The sequence below is a fragment of the Ranitomeya imitator genome, chromosome 2 (genome assembly GCF_032444005.1).
Source record: "Ranitomeya imitator isolate aRanImi1 chromosome 2, aRanImi1.pri, whole genome shotgun sequence".
NCBI classification, from domain to species: Eukaryota; Metazoa; Chordata; class Amphibia; order Anura; family Dendrobatidae; genus Ranitomeya; species Ranitomeya imitator.
In genome coordinates, this window is record NC_091283.1 from 424,402,329 (window position 1) to 424,429,862 (window position 27,534).

At 44.4% G+C, this 27,534-nt stretch overlaps 1 protein-coding gene across 1 annotated transcript in view; it reads left to right on the top strand.

Annotated features, from left to right (window-relative positions):
• KCNB1 (potassium voltage-gated channel subfamily B member 1) overlaps positions 1-27,534 on the top strand; it is a 175,997-nt gene that overhangs the window by 14,795 nt on the left and 133,668 nt on the right. Inside the window, exon 2 of the mRNA XM_069750821.1 lies at positions 70-741. Within this exon, the coding sequence (XP_069606922.1) occupies positions 175-741 (567 nt within the window). The 5' untranslated portion in view covers positions 70-174. The remainder of the gene's footprint in view (positions 1-69; positions 742-27,534) is intronic.

Sequence of the window (27,534 nt, forward strand, 5' to 3'; positions counted from 1 at the left end):
GGGCTGCTGCTGAGCTGATTATTACTGTGGCTGGTGATTAGGGGTAAAGCTGTTCCGCTTATCTTCTAGGTCACAGCAGACAGAGATGTCCCGGCAGTCGCCCATCCTTGTGCTGCTGTCAGGATGGAGGTGAAGGGACACAGGTGACCGCACCGCCTGTACAGAACTATCAGCATGCCGGGCTGGATGAACAAGCCCAGCTCTCGCTCCACTGCCTCTCTGCCACCGGAGCCCATGGACATTGTGCGCAGCAAGGCTTGCTCTAGGAGGGTAAAGCTGAACGTTGGGGGTTTAGCCCATGAGGTTCTGTGGCGAACCCTAGACCGGTTGCCGCGCACAAGGCTGGGGAAGCTGCGGGACTGCAACAGCCACGAGGCCCTGATGGAGATCTGTGATGACTACAGCCTAGAGGAGAACGAGTATTTCTTCGATCGCCACCCAGGCGCCTTCACGTCTATCCTGAACTTCTACCGCACTGGCAAACTGCACATGATGGAGGAGATGTGCGCGTTATCCTTCAGCCAGGAGCTGGACTACTGGGGCATTGATGAGATCTACCTGGAGTCATGTTGCCAGGCACGCTACCACCAGAAGAAGGAGCAGATGAACGAGGAGCTCAAACGTGAAGCGGAAACCCTGCGAGAGCGCGAGGGTGAGGAGTTCGACAACACCTGCTGCGCCGACAAGCGCAAGAAGCTCTGGGACCTCCTGGAGAAGCCCAACTCGTCTGTAGCGGCCAAGGTAAGTGCAGCACAAGTGGGAGGTGACAAGGGTCATATCCGCGGGGTTTAAATGCAGTGTATGATCTCCAGGCCAGTCTATGATCTCTGGGATATTGCAGGTGCAGTGTTTGATCTCCAGGCCAGTACGGTGCAGTGTATGATCGCTGGGTTAGTATAGGGGCTGGGTATGGTCTCTTTGCCAGTGTATTATCTCTGGGTAGTTTGTATGCAGTGTATTATCTTTGAGATATTGTAAGGGGAATGTATGATCTCAAAGTTAGCGTAGGAGCAAAGTATGATTTCCGAGTTAGCTTAGAGACAGTGAAAATCTCAAGGTTTGTGCAAGGGCAATGATTGATTTCTGGGTTAGTGTATGGGCAATGTACGATATCTGGGTTACTGTAGGATGCTATGTATGAGCTCTGTGGCAGTATGGGCATGAAATGATCTGTGGGTTGGCGTAGTGGCTATGAATGATCTGTTTGTTAGTGTGGGGGCAGTGTATGATCTCTGGGTCACTGTATGTGCAGTGTATGCTCTCTGGTTCACTGTATGTGCAGTGTATGATCTCTGGGTCACTATGTGCAGTGTATGATCTCTGTATCACTGTATGTGCAGTGTATGATCTCTGGGTCACTGTATGTGCAGTGTATGATCTCTGGGTCACTATGTGCAGTGTATGATCTCTGGGTCACTATGTGCAGTGTATGATCTCTGGTTCACTGTATGTGCAGTGTATGATCTCTGGGTCACTGTATGTGCAGTGTATGATCTCTGGGTCACTGTATGTGCAGTGTATGATCTCTGGGTCACTGTATGTGCAGTGTATGATCTCTGGGTCACTGTATGTGCAGTGTATGATCTCTGGTTCACTGTATGTGCAGTGTATGATCTCTGGGTCACTGTATGTGCAGTGTATGATCTCTGGGTCACTGTATGTGCAGTGTATGATCTCTGGGTCACTATGTGCAGTGTATAATCTCTGGGTCACTGTATGTGCAGTTTAGTGTAGGGGCAGTGTATGATCTCTGGGTCACTGTATGTGCAGTGTATGCTCTCTGGGTCACTGTATGTTTAGTGTAGGGGCAGTGTATGATCTCTGGGTCATTGTATGTGCAGTGTATGATCTCTAGGTCACTGTATGTGCAGTGTATGATCTCTGGGTCACTGTTTGTGCAGTGTATGATCTCTGGGTCACTATGTGCAGTGTATGATCTCTGGGTCACTATGTGCAGTGTATGATCTCTGGGTCACTGTATGTGCAGTGTATGATCTCTGGGTCACTGTATGTGCAGTGTATAATCTCTAGGTTAGTGTAGGGACAGTGTATGATCTCTGGGTTACTGTATGTGCAGTGTATGATCTCTGGGTCACTGTATGTGCAGTGTATAATCTCTAGGTTAGTGTAGGGGCAGTGTATGATCTCTGGGTCACTATGTGCAGTGTATGATCTCTGGGTCACTGTATGTGCAGTTTATGATCTCTGGGTCACTGTATGTGCAGTGTATGATCTCTGGGTCACTGTATGTGCAGTGTATGATCTCTGGGTCACTGTGCAGTGTATAATCTCTAGGTTAGTGTATGTGCAGTGTATGATCTCTGGGTCACTGTATCATACAGTGACCCAGAGATCATACACTGCCCCTACACTAACCTAGAGATTATAAACTGCACATACAGTGATCTAGAGATCATAAACTGCACATACAGTCTGTATGTGCAGTTTATGATCTCTAGATCACTGTATGTGCAGTTTATAATCTCTAGGTTAGTGTAGGGGCAGTGTATGATCTCTGGGTCACTATGTGCAGTGTATGATCTCTGGGTCACTGTATGTGCAGTTTATGATCTCTGTGTCACTGTATGTGCAGTGTATGATCTCTGGGTCACTGTATGTGCAGTGTATGATCTCTGGGTCACTGTATGTGCAGTGTATAATCTCTAGGTTAGTGTAGGGGCAGTGTATAATCTCTGGGTCACTATGTGCAGTGTATGATCTCTGGGTCACTGTATGTGCAGTTTATGATCTCTGGGTCACTGTATGTGCAGTGTATAATCTCTAGGTTAGTGTAGGGGCAGTGTATGATCTCTGGGTCACTGTATGTGCAGTGTATGATCTCTGGGTCACTGTATGTGCAGTGTATAATCTCTAGGTTAGTGTAGGGGCAGTGTATGATCTCTGGGTCACTATGTGCAGTGTATGATCTCTGGGTCACTGTATGTGCAGTTTATGATCTCTGGGTCACTGTATGTGCAGTGTATGATCTCTGGGTCACTGTATGTGCAGTTTATGATCTCTGGATCACTGTATGTGCAGTTTATAATCTCTAGGTTTGTGTAGGGGCAGTGTATGTGTATGATCTCTGGGTTAGTGTAGATGTTGTGTATGATCTTTGTTGCATTGTATGATCTCCTGGTTAGTGTAGAAGTTATGTATGATCTCTGTGGCTGTGTATGGTTCATTGTATAATCTGTGGGTTGGTGTAGAGGTTATGTGTGATCTCTGGGACAGTGTATGTTTTCTGGTATAGTGTAGGATAAGTGTATTGGCAGTTTATGATCTCTGGGTTAAGTTTAGAGGCTGCGTATGATCTGAGGCCAAGTGTATGATTTATTGGTTAGTCGTAGGTAGGCAGTTCATGATCTCTGGGCTCAGTTTATGTATGAGCAATGAATGAACTATGGCATAGAGTAGGTGCTCTCTGTTATAGTGTAGGGGCAATGTATGATCTCTGTGACTGTGTATGATCTCTGACTGTGTGTGATCTCTGATTAGTAATGGGGCTATATATAATCTGTAGTGCAGTGTGTGATCTCTGGTGCAGTGGATGATCTGCGGGATGTGGTATGATATCCAGGGTAGTGTATGACTATTGAGTCAGTGTAAGATCTCTGGGGCAGGGAATGGGAATGTGTAGTATCGCTTCAACAGTGCATCTGTATGATATCATGGGCAGTGTATGATCTCCAAAGTAGTATAGGATTCTATGGGACAGTGTTTGATCTCTGCAGCAATATATGGTGTCTAGATTATGTGTGAACTATTAGGCCAGTATATGATATCTGTATGAACTCCTGGGTTAGTGTTTCATCTCTGAGTCATATGGGACCTTGGGTTAATGTATTATTGCCATAAATAATCTCTCGGATAGTTCAGGGGTAGTGAGTGATCATTGTGCCAGTGTATGATCGCTTCTGCGTTGTATAATCTTTGGGGCTATATGTGATATATGGAGCAATATATTATCTTTGAGGTAAATTCCATTCCTCATGCCATTGTATGATCTGCGGTCTGTGCAAGTTGTCGGAGGCAGCGCAGAATTTCAAGAGCTGTGTATGATTTTCAGGTAAGGTACACCTTTAAGGCTGTGTAAGATTTCTAGGCAGTGTATGATTTCCAGGGAAAGTGTATAATTTGTGAGGTTGTTTAGGATTTCCAGGCAGTGTCTGACTTCTGGGACAATGTAGGATCCATTTGCTATGTATTACCTTCAGGTCCTATCTTTAGTGTAGTATATGATCTCCGGCTGATTCTGATCTTTGAGATACTGTAATATTTTTGAGACCATGTATAATCTCCGGATCAGTGTATGAACTTCTGTGACACGGAATGATCATTAGGGCCTTGTACAATCTCCAGACAGTGGTTTACCGGGCAGTTTATGATATTTGGGACATCATATGTACTCCTGGGGCAGTGTAAAATATCCCAAGCAGTGTATGATCATCAGGCTCATGTAGGATATTGAGGTCTGATAAGACACTGATGAAAATTTAACTTGCGATACATGGTGAGAGTTCTTCTCCCTTACTAGGTTCATATTGTGTATAATATTGCATCCAGAGGAATGTGCAGGGCTCTACTGGGGTCTGATGTTGGGGTCACTATGCTGTGAATGGCTGCCAGTTGTCTGCCCACTAAGATCGGGCCTTAGAGATGGGCTGGCCATACACAGTAGATGGCTGTTGGTCGAACAATGCTTTGGGTGATAGCTCGGCTGACAGCCATCTCAGCTGACTCTCCCATACACAGGAGAACTCACTCGGTCGAGCGCTCCTGATTCTCTATGAGAAAGCCACTGGCCAACATGTATCTCGGGGATGACAAGGCGATTGGCAGTCTGAAATCAGACATGGGCAATTGACATCTCTCCCAATGATCTATCGGCTGGCACCCTCAAACACATTAGACCGTCGACTGAAGACCAAACCTGTCAATATCGGTGGGTTCAGCCAACTTTAATGTGTATGGGGGCCATCAGTAGGGGCTAAGGTCCATAGTGTCAAATCATGGGATGAATATTTTCTGTCTCCCGCTGGAGATCCTCTCACTGCAGGAATAAGCATTCACCAATGCAAGTAAGACTTGGTTTAGCTATAAGATGTGACCACCAGCACTGGTCTGAAAATCCCAGAAAAGACTGGGACAGGTTCCTTTTGCATATTGCTTGGAGTTATTGGGGGTAAAAATACGAGATCTCTGCTGGGTAGCAGAGACCAGTTCCCTATGGGGATCACTTATGAGGCAGCAGGTGAAGCTGGGGCTCCTTGGTTAGTATTGGAATATGTGGGGGGCATCTTAGGGGTTATTACAGCTACGGTCGAATTTTATCAAAACTAATCTCTGCTCTTAAGTTTCAGGAGCCTGTAGTGAATATTATTTGCAGACCAAGCACGATGACGGAAACACATGACACCTCTCTACACAAATGTAATATTATCTTGGTAATTTAAACCATCGAACAATAGCAACCAATGCAAGTGAAAGACAAGCCGCAGACCGGGTCGGGACACAGAATACAGTCACGGAACACGAAACCTCCAGCCTGACAGATATCCCCCTGGCATTGTGTCTACTGCCCTGGCAGAGCCGCTATGCTTCAATGTCACTCCTCACTCTTTATTATACAGACGAGACATAGATAGTACAGAATAGAAGACCCCTCCCATCCTGTGCCCACTCTGTTAATCTCTGAATGGTGCCATATTGTGCTGTTTATATGTGCCACCTCCACATTACATGTGCAGCATCTCCCATTCTACATCCACAGACATTGATAGGGAGTCAGCCCCTGTTTTCCCCATACCAGTTCCCACTCGTTAGGGAAGGATTTCTACAAGATTTTGGAGGTGTCTGTTGGATTATTATCCATTTATCTAGAAGAGCATTTGTGAGGACACACTGATGTTGGATGAGAGGGTCGGGCTGTTTTCCCAATACAATTGTCCAAAATATGCTGCATTCTGAAGCATTAAGATTTCCCTTCACTGGAACTATCCTAGCACCTAGCCTGACGTTCGACATTGTGCTTGGTGCTTGGCTATGAAGCTCCTGGCTGGGGCGCAGTGTTTGTGTTAATATTAATAGAAGGGGAGTTTTGGACTCTGAACTTATGGAGCCAGAACAGCGTTGGTGAGTTTTCTGCCCTCTGCCCCTCACCAAGTCGGTGACCCCGCTCTGTAGCGTTATGTAGCTGAGTTGCTGTTGTTCCTTCCACTTCTCAATAATATCCCTCAAAGGTGATGGGGGAATATTTAGGAGGGAAGACATTACATAAACTGACTTGTTACACCGGTGGCTCCTATTGCAGAACCTATTAGGTCGAGCCATGTTGTACACTGGGGTTGAGGGGCCGGATATTGTGCATCGGGGTCAAGGGGCCGGACGTTGTACATCAGGGTGAGGGAACGGACGTTATACACTGAGGGTGAGGGGCCAGATGTTGTATACTGGGTGGCAAGGGGCTGGTTGTTGTACACCAGGTTCGAGGGGATGGATTTTGTACACCGGGATCGAAGGGCCGGATGTTTTACATGTGCGTTGAGGGGCCGGATATTGTATACCTGATGGCACGCAGCCGGATTTTGAAAACCAGAGTCAAGGAGCCGGATGTTGTACACCGGAGTCGAGGGTCCAGATTTTGTACACAAGGGTCGATGGTCCGGATGTTATATACCGGTGTCGAGGGGACGGACTTTGTACACTAAGATCGAGGGAACGGACATTATACACAGCGGAAGAGGGTGCCGATGTTGTATACCGGGTGGCATGTTGTACCATGTTGTAATATCCGGTTGAGGGACCGGATATTATATACCTGATGGCAAGGGGACGGATTTTATTCACCAGGTTTATAGGGCTGGATGTTGTACACCAAGGTTGAGCAGACGGACGTTGTACACTGGGGTCAAGGGAACAGACGATATACACAGAGAATGAGAGGCCAGATGTTGTATATCGGGTGGCAAGGGGCGGGATGTTGTACATCGGGAGGCAAGGCGCCGGATGTTGTACATCGGGGGCGAGGGGCCGGATTTTGTACATTACGGGCAATGGGACTGTATGATCAATATGATGATCTCATCTAATGATGGGTAAGAATTATGTCTTATCCATGTAGTCTATATCCTCCATGTCTTGAGATGATCAAGTGACAGTGCACCATAAAACCTGTGTATGGAAAGTGGTAGACTATGAGGGCTTTACAGTGTGGTGAAGGAGTTAGTCCACTCCGCGATGGTTGGAACATGTATGGGTGACCGGAATGCTCCTTTATCACCTTATTGCGTGTGTCCCAGCCCGTGACTAAGATAGTATAGTCTGCCAATTCCACTAGTTCGTCTTTTACATGATGGATTCTACTGCGCTCACACAGGGCACTGACCCACCCATTACGGATTGGCGGTCTGTCAATCACTGAGCTGTCGTCAATCACGGTGATAATGAGCTGTGTATAATGGATCATTGTCACATCCCAGCCACAGCGAGAGATGACAGATAAAGGCAGTATCATGTCCCCCATATCCACACAGGTGGGATGTGGAACTTCAGGCCCCGCGTCTCAGCCTGCTAGGATACACATCAGGGAGATGGCACACAACAGGCCACATAGGTAGCATCATGCAGAATATTTTTTACATGGATTTTTCTGCCTTTTTTTTACCCTGCTTTGATTTTTTTTATCCTGGTTTGTGACTAATCTGTAATAATAAGATGAGGTGGAACAATAGAGTGTGGGCTTTTTTTTTCGTGTTTACACTTTAAAGAATAGTCATCAAAGATTGAGGTATAAACTGGGTGTTTACAACCCACTTGCATGTTTTGCCCCACCTACTTGTGGAAAACACGACAGAATAGCCACATTTTAATGGTTTTCTTACATCTATTGATAAACACGCTGAAAAAAATGCCACATGTGCACTATAGTTTTCGATGTGGATTTAGGCACGGAATCTGTACCAGAAACTGGGCCAGAAAACTCTGTGTGAACATTCCCTAAATGTGTGTGCAAGCGATCCATCCTGCTGTCCTCATCAGTGTGTACAGTGTTCACTGTATATACAGTATGTCCATGTCAGAGGGGAGCACTGTATACCGCATGCCTGATGTTATGTGGTCTGTCTGTCTGAAATGTGTCCCTTACATGGGGGGTGTCTGTATGACGTGTGACATTAGGTGAAGACATCCAAATCACACAGGGAACCTCTCTGATATCACACTTGTCTTTATATGTCTTTTTTACATGTGTGTTTATTACACTGGAAGCTCCTGTATTACATATATGATTTTTTACTGGCGTAACGCCTGATATTAGATGGGGAAAATCTTCACTTATATGCCTAATATTACACAAGGGAACGCCTCGATTACATTTGCACTACGGTGCGAGAGGAAGCATCAACTTTACATTTGTGATACCAGACCAAGTAGTATCTGTATTACCTGTGTGATATTACATGGCGAGCGTTTGCATTACATGTATGTTATTACACAGGGAATAACTGTAATACACAGGATTTTCGAGGTCAGGAGCTTGCATTACATGCGTGATATTTGATAGGAAGGCATCTATTACCAGTGCGATATCACTATAGTGTGCATATAACATTACATGAAATACACAGGAAATATCTCTTTACATGTGTGATAATAAATGTGGAGAGCGTATATATATATCAGATGTATGATATTACAGGTGGAGGGCATATGTATTACATTTGGAGAATGTACAGTATGTATTACATGTGTGATATTACACCTGGAGAGTGTATGTATTACATGTGAGATATTACATGTGGAGAGCATATGTATTTCACGTCAAAAACGTATGTATTACATGTGTGTGATAATACATGTGGATTGCATCTGCATGTGATGTTACATTTGGAGAACGTATGCATTGTATGTGTAATATCACATGTTACATTTTGATATTACATGTATATTACTGTACATACGTATTACATGTGGAGAACTTATATATTACATATCAAGAATATATATATAAAAAAAGATTAATGAGACCACCTTGACGATGGTTGATGGTCCCACACTATTTGGCCAAATTCTGTGCAAAGCGTCTCAAATATTTTTCCTAATGTTCAAAAAGCCATTTTGCTATTCATATTTCATGTATTTCATATTCGACATGCTTTGGCACAGTAGAGTGCAACTTTTTTTTGTATATTGTATATGCAGGTAGCTGCTCCTGATATGCACCTATTCACACTAGTTTGGATGTGCCAGTCGTTTTTCTGTCATATGAAGAATATATGTCATATGTGTGAGATTGGTTATATGTTGAGATTGCGTATGTATTATGTGTAATATTACATGAAGAGCGTGTATATAGTACATATGATGGTACATGTGGAGAGTCTGTGTTATATGTGCGATATTACATGTGGAGAACGCATGTATTACATACGGAGAGTGTATGTATTAGGTCTGTGTTATTACATTTGGACAGCGTATGTATTACATGTGTGATACTACATATGGAAATCATATATATTTCATATGTGCTATGTGTGAGCAGCATATGTATTTCATGTTTGATATTACATGTGGAGAGCACATGTATTACATGTGTGATATATGTGGACAGCATATGTATTACATTTGACAATGCATGATTACAGTTGTGGCCAAAAGTATTGACACCCCTGCAATTCTGTCAGATAATACTCAGTTTCTTCCTGAAAATGATTGCAATCACAAATTCTTTGGTATTATTATCTGCATTTAATTTGTCTTAAATGAAAAACACAAAAGAGAATGAAGCAAAAAGCAAAACATTGATCATTTCACACAAAACTCCAAAAATGGGCCAGACAAAAGTATCGGCACCCTCAGCCTAATACTTGGTTGCACAACCTTTAGCCAAAATAACTGCGACCAACCACTTCCGGTAACCATCAATGAGTTTCTTACAATGCTCTGCTGGAATTTTAGACCATTCTTCTTTGGCAAACTGCTCCAGGTCCCTGATATTTGAAGGGTGCCTTCTCCAAACTGCCATTTTTAGATCTCTCCACAGATGTTCTATGGGATTCAGGTCTGGACTCATTGCTGGCCACCTTAGAAGTCTCCAGTGCTTTCTCTCAAACCATTTTCTAGTGCTTTTGAAGTGTGTTTTGGATCATTGTCCTGCTGGAAGACCCATGACCTCTGAGGGAGACCAAGCTTTCTCACACTGGGCCCTACATTATGCTGCAAAATCTGTTGGTAGTCTTCAGACTTCATAATGCCATGCACACGGTCAAGCAGTCCAGTGCCAGAGGCAGCAAAGCAACCCCAAAACATCAGGGAACCTCCGCCATGTTTGACTGTAGGGACCGTGTTCTTTTCTTCGAATGCCTCTTTTTTTCTCCTGTAAACTATATGCTGATGCCTTTGCCCAAAAAGCTTCACTTTTGTCTCATCTGACCAGAGAACATTCTTCCAAAACGTTTTAGGCTTTTTCAGGTAAGTTTTGGCAAACTCCAGCCTGGCTTTTTTATGTCTCGGGGTAAGAAGTGGGGTCTTCCTGGGTCTCCTACCATACAGTCCCTTTTCATTCAGACGCCGACGGATAGTACGGGTTGACACTGTTGTACCCTCGGACTGCAGGGCAGCTTGAACTTGTTTGGATGTTAGTCGAGGTTCTTTATCCAACATCCGCACAATCTTGTGTTGAAATCTCTTGTCAATTTTTCTTTTCCGTCCACATCTAGGGAGGTTAGCCACAGTGCCATGGGCTTTAAACTTCTTGATGACACTGCGCACGGTAGACACAGGAACATTCAGGTCTTTGGAGATGGACTTGTAGCCTTGAGATTGCTCATGCTTCCTCACAATTTGGTTTCTCAAGTCCTCAGACAGTTCTTTGGTCTTCTTTCTTTTCTCCATGCTCAATATGGTACACACAAGGACACAGGACAGAGGTTGTCAACTTTAATCCATGTCAGCTGGCTGCAAGTGTGATTTAGTTATTGCCAACACCTGTTAGGTGCCACAGGTAAGTTACAGGTGCTGTTAATTACACAAATTAGAGAAGCATCACATGATTTTTCGAACAGTGCCAATACTTTTGTCCACCCCCTTTTTATGTTTGGTGTGGAATTATATCCAATTTGGCTTTAGGACAATACTTTTTGTGTTTTTTCATTCAAGACAAATTAAATGAACATAATAATAACAAAGAATTTGTGATTGCAATCATTTTCAGAAGAAACTGAATATTATCTGACAGAATTGCAGGGGTGTCAATACTTTTGGCCACAACTGTACATGTGAGATATGTCTATGTTGTTTGTGTGATGTTACATTTGGAGGAAGCCCATATTACATGCGTGATGTTGCGTTGGGGAGTCTGTATTACCTGTGTCATTATATAGCGAAGGAGCGTCTGTATTGCAGATGTCATATTGCAGGGAAGTGTTACATAACTGATATGGAACGGAGGAGCATCTGCATTACATGAGTGGTGTTATATGATGGACGTCTGTGTTACATGTATGATCTTCCTGTCTTACATGACTGACCTGTGACTATGGCTAATATTACTGTATATAATTTGCAAGAGTCGCACATTATCTTATGCATCATCTTTAGTCATGGAGATTATTTTTTATTAGTAAACCTGGGGCAGAGCATGGTATGTGGATAATATTCAGAGGGCTGATGTACTTTATTATAAAAATCCGAATAGGGACCAAAAAGATGAGGCGCTATATTATTATACATGGAACAGGGTCATGGAGAGTGAGTAATAGCCAGAAAGATGATCTACTATGTATGATATTGTATATGGAATGAAAGTACCATACTATCCTCCAGGGTGGATTTGATTTAAATCACGATTTAAATCACGATTTAAATCACTAGTCAGTAAGGTTTGATTTAAATCAGTGATTTAAATCAAAGTTTCTACCTAAACTAGTTCTTGCTACTTTAACATGCAAGTAGATGAAGATTTTTAGAATCACTTTTTATATTACTTTTTTCCAGCTTCTGTCCGGTATAAAAAAAGTGATCCATATTTATTCAAACAATTGAAATTCCCATGTTAGTGCAAACAGGTAGCAGGGAAACAACATGGCGACGTGTTTCGAATGCAAACAGCGTTCTTCCTCAAGGCCTGATGGGCAATTACTACCCACAAGTCTTATAAACAGACAAGGATACATCCAATAGGTCAATAATCACATAGTGTTTAAAACAGACATTTAAATGCAATAAGGACATGTACAATAAAACACATTACTGGACATATTGAATGACAAAAAATATAACAATTAGAGAAAAGCACGATGTGCATAAAAAGCCTTAATAGTGAAACTTGAGATCTCGACGCAGATTTAAACCTTCAGGGAATCTACGGTAGTCTCTAGATTAAAGATCCAGAATGCTTCTCTGGTAAGTAAAATTCTGCTTATATCTCCACCACGAGGAGGCTCCTTAACCCTTTCTATGCTAAAAACCTGGAATGAAGACAGTTGTCTCTGGTGACAGGAAGGGCTGCCACTAGAAATTTCGGGGCCCCATACTGGCAACATTTTTGGGGCCCCTTTGAGACTCCACCCAGGCTCCACCCCTCGAACTGTCACATGCAAGGGACAAATACAGCAACACCATGTCCAGACCACATATTACCACCACATAGTGACTGAATACTACATTACTGATCATTAATAAAAAAAAACAATACTATCACCATCAGTGCCATTATACACAGGAGATATGTGCTTAATATGCAGTGTCTGTGCAAAGGTAATACAGTGATCACCGGTGGTATTATACACAGTAGCTCTGTATATAATGTATTGGTAATACAGTGATCACTGGTGACATTATACACAGGAGCTCTGTGTATAGTATACAGTGTATAGGGTAAAAGCTCACCGACACAAAAAGAGGACTTAGAAATCCTCCAAAAATTGAAAAAAGAAGTGACAGAAAAATGCAGAGATGTTTACCTGCTGAAGCCTCCAACTGAATGCATTAGCAGGGTGCGGTGGACACAATTTATGATGGCAAAAACACGGGTGCAAAAAATACCGATGAAACAACCACTTTCAATCCAGTGTTGGCTGTTTGGCATTAGTGCACAAAAAGATAAACGATAATAGTCTGTTTGTGGCGTTGATCACACAGGCAATGCAAAGCATCTGGTTTACAGCCTATTACTGACGCACATATATGCGGGCCGCCCAGTGCCACAAAATGCATGCTATGTGAATAGAGGCCAACAGTTTACAGAGCCATCTTGGTCCGACCGCACCCTGCAAGATAAAGTGCAAAAAAAAACCACATGTCAATGTATGTAAGGTATTAGATTATATTGGGGCCTCAATACGTAAGCTGGCAACCCACTTCAAAGGTCCCCAATATAAACTAATACCTTACATACATTGATATGTGTTTTTTTTTGCACTTTATCTTGCAGGGTGCGGTCGGACCAAAATGGCTCTGTAAACTGTAGGCCTCTATTCACATAGCATGCATTTTGTGGCACTGGGCGGCCCGCATATATGTGCGTCAGTAATTGGCTGTAAACCAGATGCTTTGCATTGCCTGTGCGATCAACGCCACATACAGACTATTATCGTTTATCTTTTTGTGCACTAATGCCAAACAGCCAACACTGGATTGAAAGTGGTTGTTTCATTGGTATTTTTTGCACCTGTGTTTTTACCATCATAAATCGTGTCCGCCGCACCCTGCTAGTGCATTCAGTTGGAGGCTTCAGCAGGTAAACATCTCTGCATTTTTCTCTGTGACTTTTTTTATACAGTGTATAGGTAACACACTGGCTCACCAGTGACGTCTTTAGGTGAAGTCCTTCATCTTTCATCCAGCACAGACCGCCATCACTTCTTCCAGCCAGGACTTGTCTCTGCAGGAAATAACACAGTTATCTCGAGCTCCGCTTGCAGAACACATTACTTAGTTTTTCCCAACTTTTACATTACATCACATTAAGAAAAAAAGGCGACATAGTGTCACTCTACACAGTAACAGGACCGCCCTCCCATTTAAAACAGTATCCTCAAAAAATAAAATAAATACATGACTGCAGTAATATCCCTTAAATAGCCCCTATGGTAATAATATTCCCCATCCTGGCCCCTGTGTGTCTCATTCCTGGCGTCAGCCATATGTTCTCCCATCCTGCCCTCATGAGTATCCATCCTGCCCCATATGATCTCCCCATCCTGACCCATCTGTCTCCATCTTGCCCCATGATCCAATCCTGCCCCCATGTCTTTCATTCTGCCCCGTGTCTCCAATCATGCCCCGTATCTCCATTCTTGCCCCACCTGTCTCCAGTCCTGCCCCCAGTGTGTCCAGCATTCTGCCTCAGTGTGTCCAGCATTCTGCCCCCAGTGTGTCCAGCATTCTGCCTCAGTGTGTCCAGCATTCTGCCCCAGTGTCCAGCATTCTGCCTCAGTGTGTCCAGCATTCTGCCCCCAGTGCTCCAGAATTCTGCCCCCAGTATGTCCAGCATTCTGCCCCCAGTGCTCCAGCATTCTGCCCCCAGTATGTCCAGCATTCTGCCCCCAGTGTGTCCAGCATTCTACCCCCAGTGTCTCCTTCATTCTGTGTCAGTGTGTCCAGCATTCTGCCCCCTGTGCTCCAACATTCTGCCCCCAGTGTCTCCAGCATTTTACCCCCCATGTGTGTCCAGCATTCTGCCCTCAGTGTCTCCAGCATTCTACCCCCAGTGTCTCCAGCATTCTGCCCCCAGTGCTCCAGCATCTATGCCCCCAGTGTCTCCAGCATCTCTGCCCCAGTGTGTCCAGCATTCTGCCCCCAGTGCTCCAGCATTCTGCCCCCAGTGTCTCCAGCATTCTGCCCCAGTGTGTCCAGCATTCTGCCCCCAATGTCTCCAGTCCTGCCCCCAGTATGTCCAGCATTCTGCCTCAGTGTCTCCCGCATTCTCCCCCAGTGTTCCAGCATTCTGCCCCCAGTGTGTCCAGCATTCTGCCCCCAATGTCTCCAGTCCTGCCCCCAGTGTGTCCAGCATTCGGCCCCCAGTGTCTCCAGCATTCTGCCCCAGTGTCTCCAGCATTCTGCCCCAGTGTCTCCAGCATTCTGCCCCCCAGTGTCTCCAGCATTCTGCCCCCCAGTGTCTCCAGCATTCTGCCCCCAGTGTCTCCAGCATTCTGCCCCCAGTGTGTCCAGCATTCTGCCCCCAATGTCTCCAGTCCTGCCCCCAGTGTGTCCAGCATTCTTCCCCCAGTGTCTCCAGCATTCTGCCCCAGTGTCTCCAGCATTCTGCCCCAGTGTCTCCAGCATTCTGCCCCCCAGTGTCTCCAGCATTCTACCCCCAGTGTCTCCAGCATTCTGCCCCCAGTGTCTCCAGCATTCTGCCCCCAGTGTGTCCAGCATTCTGCCCCGGGCCCCTGGATTGCCGCTCTCAATAATAAAAAAAAAAAGTTCTTCTTACCTGGCCGCGCTCCTGCGGCGAAGTAGAAGCTCCCTCCACTCAGCTGAAGCGCGCACTTGCTGGCAACTGACACTGACGTCAAACACCGGCAACGTGCGCGCTGCTGCTGACGTCAGCTGCCAGCCTCCGATTGGCTGGCGGCTGTTAACTATTGATGTGCGGGCGCGTGCCCGCACCCGCACGTCAATAGTGTTGCCGCAGCGCCGCTAAGAGCCCGGTTTAGCCTGCCGGTAGGGGCCCGGTGAGCAGATGAGACGGGGTCCGATGCAGGCCCCCTCTGCCCACCGGGCCCCATACACAAGTCAGGGCAGTAATGCCCTGATGGCGACCCTGTTGATAGGTAATGAAATATCTCGCCGTAGAGGAGATATTTCTATTAGAGAGATTATTAACTTTAGAAATGTAATTTAAAATGTTTGTTAATATGGACTTTTATTTTGCGGCTGGTGGATCCAATAAAAAGCACCGTAATTGCCAAGTAATGCATTGATTACAGTATGCTATGTTTTTGGAGTTGCAATTAATACACTGCTCAAAAAAAAAAAAAAAAAAGGAAACACTAAAATACCACATTCTAGATATCACTAAATGAAATATTCCAGTTGCAAATCTTTATTCATTACATAGTAGAATGCGGTGAGAACAATAAAACATAAAAAAGATCAATATAAATCATATTTAATATCCCATGAAGGTCTGAATTTGGAATGAAACTCAAAATCAAAGTGGAAAATCAAATTACAGGCTGATCCAATTTCAATGGAAATGCCTCAAGACAAAGAAATGATGCTCAGTAGCGTGTGTGGCCTCCACGTGCCTGTATGACCTCCCTACAAAGTCTGGGCATGCTGCTTATGAGGCGGCGGATGTACTCCTGAGGGATCTGCTCCCTAACCTGGATTAACACATCAGTCAACTCCTGAACAGTCTGCGGTGCAGTGTGGCGTTGGTGGATGGAACAAAACATGATGTCCCAGATGTGCCCGATTGGATTCAGGTCTCGGGAATAGGCAGGCCAGTCTATAGCATCATTGCCTTTATCATGCAGGAACTGCTCACACACTTTAGCCACATGAGACCTAGCATTGTCATGCATCAGAAGGAATCCATGACCCACTGCATCTGCATATGCTCTCAAAATTGATCTGAGGATCTCATCCCGGTACCTAATGGCAGTCAGGGTCCCTCTGGCTAGCACATGGAGTGCAGTGCAGTCCTCCAAATAAATGCTTCCCACACCATTACTGACCTACTGCCAAAAAAGTCATACTGGAGGATGTTGCAAACAGCAGAACGTTCTCTACGGCATCTGTCACGTGCTCAATGTGTACCTATTCTCATATGTGAAGAGCACAGGGGCCAATGTCGAATCTGCCAATATTGGTGTTCTCTGGCAGATGCCAATCACCCTGCACGGTGTAGTGCTGTAAGCACAACACCCACTTGTGGACGTCAGACCCTCATACCACCCTGATGGAGTCTGTTTCTGACATTTTGTGCAGCCACATGGATGTTAGTGGCCTGTTGGAGGTCATTTTGCAGGGATCTGGCACTGCTCCTCCTTGCATAAAGAAGGAGGTAGCGGTCCTACTGCTGAGTTGTTGCCCTCCTATGGCCCCCTCCACGTCTTCGGTTGTACTGGCCTGTCTCCTGGTATCTGCTCCATGTTCTAGACACTGTGTTGACAGACACAGCTACCCTCCTTTCCACAGCTTGCATTGATGTGCCATTCTGGATGAGCTGCACTACTTGAGCATCTCCTTTGATTTGTAGACACCGCCTCATGCTACTGTACAGTACCTCTAGGGGTGTGAGCAATGACAAAATGCAATAGTGACCAAAACAACAGCCAAAACGGAGGAGAACAGAGAATTGGTCTGTGGTCACCCCTTGCAGAACCACTCCTTTATAGGGGTGGTCTAGCTAATTCCCTATAATTTCTAGCTGTTGTCTGTTCCATTTGCACAACAGCAGGAGAAATTGATTCACAATCGGTGTTGCTTCATAACTAGACAGGTTGCTTTCACAGAAGTGTGAATGACTTGGAGTTACATTGTGTTGTCGGTTTCCTTTATTTTTTGAGCACTGTATATTGTTTTATCTGATAGCTCTGAGTGTTGTTGAAGTTTGCAAATGTGTTGCTAGGACACGCGTATTTGCACATTTTGCATTGTCTCCACATCTGTAAAAACCCTTATAATTAAGCCACGTGATATTAGGTTTACTAGAACAAAAATAACTAAGTGAGAACATTACCCAAAGAAGGTACTTTTTTAGCAATAATGTTACAGCTAGACTTCAGGATGGAGGCCAGAATCTTGTATTCATATGGTATAGGGAGAAACTGTGGACTAAATTGAATAAATAGAAGATGTTTTCTGGAATTAGTAATATTATCTAAAGAATTATTACTATCATTATGTTTAATCAAATTAGTTTTATCCCTGGAGGTAGCAATATTATATCCATCCAGAATAACTCCTATCTATCAATCTAGCTTCTACATTATCTATCTCATATCTGCGATTCTAATCATTGCAATTACGAGAAACTCTGGTGTGCTCACCCACAGGTATGGATTTAAAGAGGCTTTAACATGAACAAAAGTTCATTTTAATCAATAGATCTTGGAAAAATAATAATTTCCACAATTGGATGTGTTTAAATAAAATGTTCCTGTGCTGAGATAATCTTATAAATGTGCCCCTGCTGTGTACTGTGTAAGGGCTGTGTCTGACCGTACAGGGACATGGTCTGATCATATCACAGCTCCTGGCTCCTGGGCAGGATACAGACATTACAGCACGGGATTATAGCTGATTCAGGAGCTGTGGAATGATCAGACCATGTCCCTGTACGGTCAGACACAGCCATTACACAGTACACAGCAGGGCACATTTATAAGATTATCTCAGCACAGGAACATTTTATTTAAACACATCCAGTTGTGGGAATTATTATTATTCAAAGATCTATTGATTAAAATGAACTTTAGTTTGTGGAAAAACCCATTTAAACCCCTTACCGACATCAGGCTTAAAGGGAAACTGTCACCCCGAAATTCGCAGGTGAGGTAAGCCCACCGGCATCAGGGGCTTATCTACAGCATTCTGTAATGCTGTAGATAAGCCCCCGATGTTACCTGAAAGAGGAGAAAAAGACGTTATATTATACTCACCCAGGGGCGGTCCCGCTGCTGGTCAGGTCAAACGGGCGTCTCCGGTCCGCTGCGGCGCCTCCCATCTTCATTACAAGACGTCCTCTTCTGATCTTCAGCCACGGCTCCGGCGCAGGCGTACTTTGCTCTGCCCTGTTGAGGGCAGACAAAGTACTGCAGTGCGCAGGCGCCGGGCCTCTGACCTTTCCGGCGCCTGCGCACTGCAGTACTTTGTCTGCCCTCAACAGGGCAGAGCAAAGTACGCCTGCGCCGGAGCCATGGCTGAAGATCAGAAGAGGACGTCTTGTAATGAAGATGGGAGGCGCCGCAGCGGACCGGAGACGCCCGTTTGACCTGACCAGCAGCGGGACCGCCCCTGGGTGAGAATAATATAACGTCTTTTTCTCCTCTTTCAGGTAACATCGGAGGCTTATCTACAGCATTACAGAATGCTGTAGATAAGCCCCTGATGCCGGTGGGCTTACCTCACCCGCGATTTTCGGGGTGACAGGTTCCCTTTAATAGTACGCCGATGTCGGTCTCCCTCTCTTTAATGTGTGCTTCGGCGGTGAGCCCACATCTTTCCCGGGATATGTCAGCTGTTTTGAACAGCCGACATGTGCCTGCAATAGCCGCTGGTGGAATTGCGATCCACCCGCGGCTATTAGCTAGTTAAATGCAGCTGTCAAACGCTTACAGTGGCACTTAAATGGAGCTTCTGGCAATCGAGCCGGAAATACACACACCGGTGACCTGCGTCTCGTGATCGTGGATCACCAGTGTGTCGGCATGACAACCCGAGGTCTCCCTCTATGGTTGTTAATGCCGGATTGCTGTGAGCGCCACCCAGCGGTCGGCGCTCATAGCAAGTCAGCAATTCTACTACATAGACGCGATCTGACCATCGCCTCTTTGTAGCATAGCCGATCGGGCTATGGCAGCTTCTATTCGCCTATGGATACCATTGAAGCATGCCAATAGTAAAAAACTGCTTTTAAAAATATAAAAAAATATAAAAGTTCAAATCACCCCCCTTTCACCCCATTCAAAATAAAACAATAAAAATAAAATCAAACCTACACATATTTGGTATCACCGCGTTCAGAATTGCCCGATCCAACAATGAAAAAAAGGTTAACCTGATCGCTAAATGACGTAGCGAGAAAAAAAGTTGTTGCGACATTGCATTAAAATGCAAAACCGGGCGATAAAAAGATCGGATCTGCACCAAAATAGTATAATTAAATTTTTTTCCCTTTTCTAGTACTCTGCATGATACAATCAATGGGGTCTTTCAAAAGTACAACTCGTCCTGCAAAAAATAAGCCCTCACATGGCCATATTGATGGAAAAATAAAAAAGTTTTGGCTCTGGAAAGAAGCAGAGTGAAACACGAAAACGCAAAACCGAAAAAAACTCGGGGTTAAGGGGTTAGTAGTATGTTCCGGGTGATTGTTGAAGGATTTTGTTTCCAGCAGTCGGTTTTCTGTACATGGATGTATTAACATTTTGATCAGAAGGGCCAGTAAGTTGTAGACCCAGAAAAGTAATAGTTGTAGAATGAAAATTAAAAGTAAATCTGAGATTATAATCATTAGTATTCAACAAAAGAAGAAATATCAGAACCACACCAAATGAACGAGAGACCTGGAACGCATATGGTCTCAAGAGGAGGCGGAAGTGAGGTAGGTAACATATTTCCGCTTCTGCGCTGGGACGCACGCCGTACCATCGCCACTACCTGGCAGTATGAATACATGTAAGAAACCATTTAAAACCCAGTTGTTTGCCGCCATCTAGGTTAGGGGCGGTGCTTATTATAGCAGCGTTATCAGCGGGGTATTAAACTCCACCCGTGTGTGCCCGCCAGCTATGCTTTTTATCCATTATGGCATCTGCATTATTGCCATCTTAAAGACCTCCTGATGAAACGTACAACGGCGAAACACGTTGAGGCACGTCCTGTATTTGATAATTGATCTTTTATCTATTTTCCTACTGATTGGATGCGATATAGGATGTTTTGATGTATTATTGATTTTTTGCATTTATATGTAGTGGTCTGGAGCATACCCAGCTGATTTATTGAACAAGCAAGTTATGCTATATTAAGGTCAAGGATCATATAGGCCATGTATTTATCATATACTGTGCCAACATAGAATTGAAACAACTGTGTAGGGTGACACCCAAAGGTGACTGCTCTTGTGAGGTTGTTTCTTGCTTTGGTTTTGATTGGGTTTTCATATTGTTTTTTTTTTTTGACCATTTGTTTTTTGGTTTCTTCATTTCTGTTCTTTATATCATTGTTTTCTCACCTTTAATATAGGGTGAGTGAGGGCAGTGAGGGATAGCCCACGGTGAGTGGGGGTGCCAAAATCGAATATCTAGGGTGCCAGCCTCCACAGCAAGGCAGGATACAGATAGGCCTATAATAGGGTATGTGCTAGACCTTGGTCAAATTATTTATCTTGGCTATTTTTTGACAATAATATCACTGGGAAGGTGTTTTTTAGTAATTTAATGAATAAAATGACTTTTAAGGGAATTCATGTTCGCTACCGTATATTGTATAAATTCTCGTTCAAACATTTAATTTTATATATGGAGTGTCGGTAATATCTGTAGAGGTGATATACTATGTATGATATTATATATGGAGTGTGGGTAATATCTGTAGAGATTATATATTATATATGGAATGTGAATAATATCTGGAGAGATGATATACTATGTATAATATTATATATGGACTGTGGGTAATATCCAGAGAGATGATATACTATGTATAATATTATATATGGAGTGTGGGTAATATCCAGAGAGATGATATACTATGTATAATATTATATATGGAGTGTGGGTAATATCCAGAGAGATGATATACTATGTATAATATTATATATGGAGTGTGGGTAATATCCAGAGAGATGATATACTATGTATAATATTATATATGGAGTGTGGGTAATATTCAGAGAGATAGAGAGATGATATACGAAGTATGATATTATACATGGAATGTGGTTAATATCCGGAGAAATGATATACTATATATTCTATATAGAATGTGGATAACATTCGGAGTGATAATATACAATGTCAGATATTATATATGGAGTGTGTGTAATATCAAGAGAGATTATATACTATGTATGATATTATATATGTAGTGTGGTTAATATCCGGAGAGATTATATATATTACTAGATGGTGGCCAGATTCTAACACGTCGGGTATTCTAGAATATGCATGTCCAAGTAGTATATTGCACAGCCCACGTAGTATATTGCCCAGCTATGTAGTATATTGCCCAGTCACATAGTATATTGCCCAGCTATGTAGTATATTGCCCAGTCACATAGTATATTGCCCAGCTATGTAGTATATTGCCCAGTCACGTAGTATATTGCCCAGCGACGTATATTGCCCAGCGACGTAGTATATTGCCCAGCGACGTAGTATTCAGCCCAGAGCCACGTAGTATATTGCCCAGCCACGTAGTATATTGCCCAGCCACGTAGTATATTGCCCAGCCACGTAGTATATTGCCCAGTCACGTAGTATATTGCTCAGCCACGTAGTATATTGCCCAGCCACGTAGTATATTGCCCAGCCACGTGGTATATTGCCCAGCCACGTAGTACATTGCCCAGCCACGTAGTATATTGCCCAGTCACGTAGTATAATGCCCAGTCACATAGTATATTGCCTAGTCACATAGTATATTGCCCAGTCACGTATATTGCACGGCGCGAGCAGCTCAGCGGACAACGGAGGGTGAGTATAGCAGGTTTTTTGTTTTTTTTATTATTTTTAATATTACATCTTTTTACTATTGATGCTGCCTATGCAGTATCAATAGTAAAAACTTGGTCACACAGGGTTAATAGCAGCGGTTACGGAGTGCGTTACCCGCGGCATAACGCGGTCCGTTACCGCTGCCATTAACCCTGTGTGAGCAGTGACTGGAGGGGATTATGGAGCGGGCGCTGACTGCGGGGAGTATGGAGGGAGCGCCGGGGACACTGACTGCGGGGAGCGGGGAGTATGGAGCGGAGCGCCGGGGGAAACTGACTGCGGGGAGCGGGGAGTATGGAGCGGGCGGCGGGCACTGTGACTGTAGGGGAGCGGGGAGTATGGAGTGGAGCGCTGGGGACACTGACTACGGGGAGTATGGAGCGGTGCGTCGGGAACACTGACTGCGGGGAGCGGGGAGTATGGAGCGGGCGGCGGGCACTGTGACTATAGGGGAGCGGGGAGTATGGAGCGGAGCGCCGGGGACACTGACTGCGGGGAGTATGGAGCGGAGCGCCGGGGACACTGACTGCGGGGAGCGGGGAGTATGGAGTGGAGCGCCGGGGACACTGACTGCGGGGAGCGGGGAGTATGGAGCGGGCGGCGGGCATTGTGACTGTAGGGGAGCGGGGAGTATGGAGCGGAGCGCCGGGGACACTGACTGTGGGGAGCGGGGAGTATGGAGCGGAGCACCGGGGACACTGACTGCGGGGAGCGGGGAGTATGGAGTGGAGCACCGGGGACACTGACTGAGGGGAGCGGGGAGTATGGAGTGGAGCACCGGGGACACTGACTGCGGGGAGCGGGGAGTATGGAGTGGAGCACCGGGGACACTGACTGAGGGGAGCAGGGAGTATGGAGTTGAGCGCCGGGAACACTGACTGCGGAGAGCGGGGAGTATGGAGCGGGCGGCGGGCACTGTGACTGTAGGGGAAGGACTAATCGGACTGTGCCTGTTGCTGATTGGTCGCGGCAGCCATGACCGGCAGCTGCCGAGACCAATCAGCGATGCGGGATTTACGTTACGGAAGTTGAGGACAGAAAGACGGAAGTACCCCCTAGACAATTATATATATAGATACCTGGAATGTGGATTATATCTGCAGGAATGACATATTATAATATCATACCTAGGGAAGATCAATGGAATGTGGATTACATCCGAGGAGATGATGCGTTATATTATTATACCCCTGTGTTATACGGTATGTGGTAAAGTAGTGGAATATGGATAACATCCGGAGAGATGATTTGTCAGCTTATTATACATAGGACAGAGTCATGGTGTGTGGATAATATCAGTGATGACGATGTATTATATTATTATACACACATTGTACCTGGAGCACAGTCATGGGATGATATCAGAAAAGATTGCTGTATATTTTTATACATGGAGTAGAGTCATAGAATGCCAGTAATATCCAGACAGATGATGCATCATATTATTACACTAGGGCAGAATCATGGAGTATTTCATAGATAATGTTCGGAAATATTATTTTTTATATTATTGTACAACGAGCAGAGTTATGTAGAGTTAATACCATTTGGAGACATTGTCTATTGTATTATTATTATACATGGAGCAGTGTTATCATATCCAGTGAGATTCTACTTTATATTATCTACTTTATAATTGTCTAAGGGTCACTTCCGTCTGTCCTTCTGTCTGTCTGTCTGTCACGGTTATTCATTTGCTGATTGGTCTCGCCAGCTGCCTGTCATGGCTGCCGGGACCAATCAGCGACAGGCACAGTCCGGAAGAAAATGGCCACTCCTTACTCCCCGCAGTCAGTGCCTGTCGCCTGCATAGTCCCCTCCGGTCACCGCTAACACAGGGTTAATGCCGGCGGTAACGGACCGCATTATGCCACGGGTACCGCACTCCGTTACCGCCGCTATTAACCTTGTGTGTCCCCAACTTTTTATTATTGACGCTGCCTATGCGGCATCAATAGTAAAAAATGTAATGTTAAAAATAATTTAAAAAAAAAAATAAACCTGCTATACTCACCCTCCGTAGTCCGCTGAGCCGCTCCCGCCGGCCGCCATCTTGCGCTGCACTTTCCGGTGGCAAAGATGGTATGGCAGAAGGACCTGCCATGACGTCACGGTCATGTGTGACCGCGACGTCATCACAGGCCCTGCGCGCCTGCGGTAGAAAGACCTGCCATGACGTCACTGTCATGTGATCGTGACGTCATCACAGGCCCTGCGCCCATACCAACGCTGGGACCGGAAGCTGCCATGGACTACAAGGGGCCTTCGGAAAGGTGAGTATATGTTTATTTTTTATTTTTTCACCTGTGACAAACCTGGCTGGGCAATATACTACGTAGCTGGGCAATATACTACGTGACTGGCCAATATACTACGTGGCTCTGTGCTGTATACTACGTCGCTGGCCAATATGCTACGTGGCTCTGTGCTGTATACTACGTTGCTGTGCGATATACTATGTCACTGGGCAATATACTACGTAACTGGGCAATATACTGCGTGGCTGGGCAATATACTACGTGGCTGGGCAATATACTACGTGGCTGGGCAATATACTACGTGGCTGGGCAATATACTACGTGGCTGGGCAATATACTACGTGGCTGGGCAATACACTACGTCGCTGGGCAATATACTACGTCACTGGGCAATATACAACGACACTGGGCAATATACTACGTGTCTGGGCAATATACTACGTGGCTGGACAATATACTATGTCGCTGGGCAATATACTACGTTGCTGGGCAATATACTACGTCGCTGGGCAATATACTACGTGGCTGGGCAATATACTACGTGGCTGGGCAATATACTATGTGGCTGGGCAATATACTACGTGGCTGGGCAATATACTACGTGGCTGGGCAATATACTACGTGGCTGGGCAATATACTACATGGCTGGACAATATACTACGTGGGCTGTGCAATATACTACGTGGGCTGTGCAATATACTACGTGGACATGCATATTCTAGAATACCCGATGCGTTAGAATCGGGCCACCATCTAGTTATACATAGAAGAGGGTAATAACAATTATCATTCCCTGCTTCATGTACAATAATATAATATATTGTCTTGCTGAATATTATAACCCTTCTCCATCAATAATAATATATTGTCTATCTGGGTTTTATAACCCCGCTCCGTGTGTAATATAATCTCGCTGGATACTATAACCCTGATCCATGTGTAATAACATGTTATATCGTTTCACCGGATTCTATAACTCTGATTTGTGTATAATAATATAATATGTTGTCTCACTGGGTATTATATCTCTGTTCTATCTTTAATATATCGTCTTGCTGGATATTATAACACTGCTCCATGTGTAATATTATATTATATTGTCTCGCTGGATATACGGTAACCCTGCTCCATGTATAACAATGTAATATACAGTCATGGCCAAAAGTATTGACACCCCTGCAATTCTGTCAGATAATGCTCATTTTCTTCCTGAAACTGATGGCAAACACGAATTATTTGGTTTTATTATCTTCATTTAATTTGTCTTAAATGAAAAAACACAAAAAGAATTGTCCTAAAGCCAAATTGGATATAATTCCACACCAAACATAAAAAAGGGGGTGGACAAAAGTATTGGCACTGTTCAAAAATCATGTGATGCTTCTCTAATTTGTGTAATTAACAGCACCTGTAACTTACCTGTGGCACCTAACAGGTGTTGGCAATAACTAAATCACACTTGCAGCCAGTTGACATGGATTAAAGTTGACTCAACCTCTGTCCTGTGTCCTTGTGTGTACCACATTGAGCATGGAAAAAAGAAAGAAGACCAAAGAACTGTCTGAGGACTTGAGAAACCAAATTGTGAGGAAGCATGAGCAATCTCAAGGCTACAAGTCCATCTCCAAAGACCTGAATGTTCCTGTGTCTACCGTGCGCAGTGTCATCAAGAAGTTTAAAGCCCATGGCACTGTGGCTAACCTCCCTAGATGTGGATGGAAAAGAAAAATTGACAAGAGATTTCAACGCAAGATTGTGCGGATGTTGGATAAAGAACCTTGACTAACATCCAAACAAGTACAAGCTGCCCTGCAGTCCGAGGGTACAACAGTGTCAACTTGTACTATCTGTCGGCGTCTGAATGAAAAAGGGACTGTATGGTAGGAGACCCAGGAAGACCCCACTTCTTACCCCGAGACATAAAAAAGGCAGGCTGGAGTTTGCTAAAACTTACCTGAAAAAGCCTAAAACGATTTGGAAGAATGTTCTCTGGTCAGATGAGACGAAAGTAGAGCTTTTTGGGCAAAGGCATCAACATAGAGTTTACAGGAGAAAAAGAGGCATTCAAAGAAAAGAACACGGTCCCTACAGTCAAACATGGCGGAGGTTCCCTGATGTTTTGGGGTTGCTTTGCTGCCTCTGGCACTGGACTGCTTGACCGTGTGCATGGCATTATGAAGTCTGAAGACTACCAACAAATTTTGCAGCATAATGTAGGGCCCAGTGTGAGAAAACTGGGTCTCCCTCAGAGGTCATGGGTCTTCCAGCAGGACAATGACCCAAAACACACTTCAAAAAGCACAAGAAAATGGTTTGAGAGAAAGCACTGGAGACTTCTAAGGTGGCCAGCAATGAGTCCAGACCTGAATCCCATAGAACATCTGTGGAGAGATCTAAAAATGGCAGTTTGGAGAAGGCACCCTTCAAATATCAGGGACCTGGAGCAGTTTGCCAAAGAAGAATGGTCTAAAATTCCAGCAGAGCATTGTAAGAAACTCATTGATGATTACCGGAAGCGGTTGGTCGCAGTTATTTTAGCTAAAGGTTGTGCAACCAAGTATTAGGCTGAGGGTACCGATACTTTTGTCTGGCCCATTTTTCGAGTTTTGTGTGAAATCATCAATGTTTTGCTTTTTGCTTCACTCTCTTTTGTGTTTTTTCATTTAAGACAAATTAAATGAAGATAATAATACCAAAGAATTTGTGTTTGCAATCATTTTCAGGAAGAAACTGAGTATTATCTGACAGAATTGCAGAGGTGTCAATACTTTTGGCCATGACTGTATCATCTCACTGGATATTATAACCTTGCTCCGTATACAATAATATAATATATTGTCTTTCTGGGTATTATAACCCTGCTCCATGTATAATAATATAAG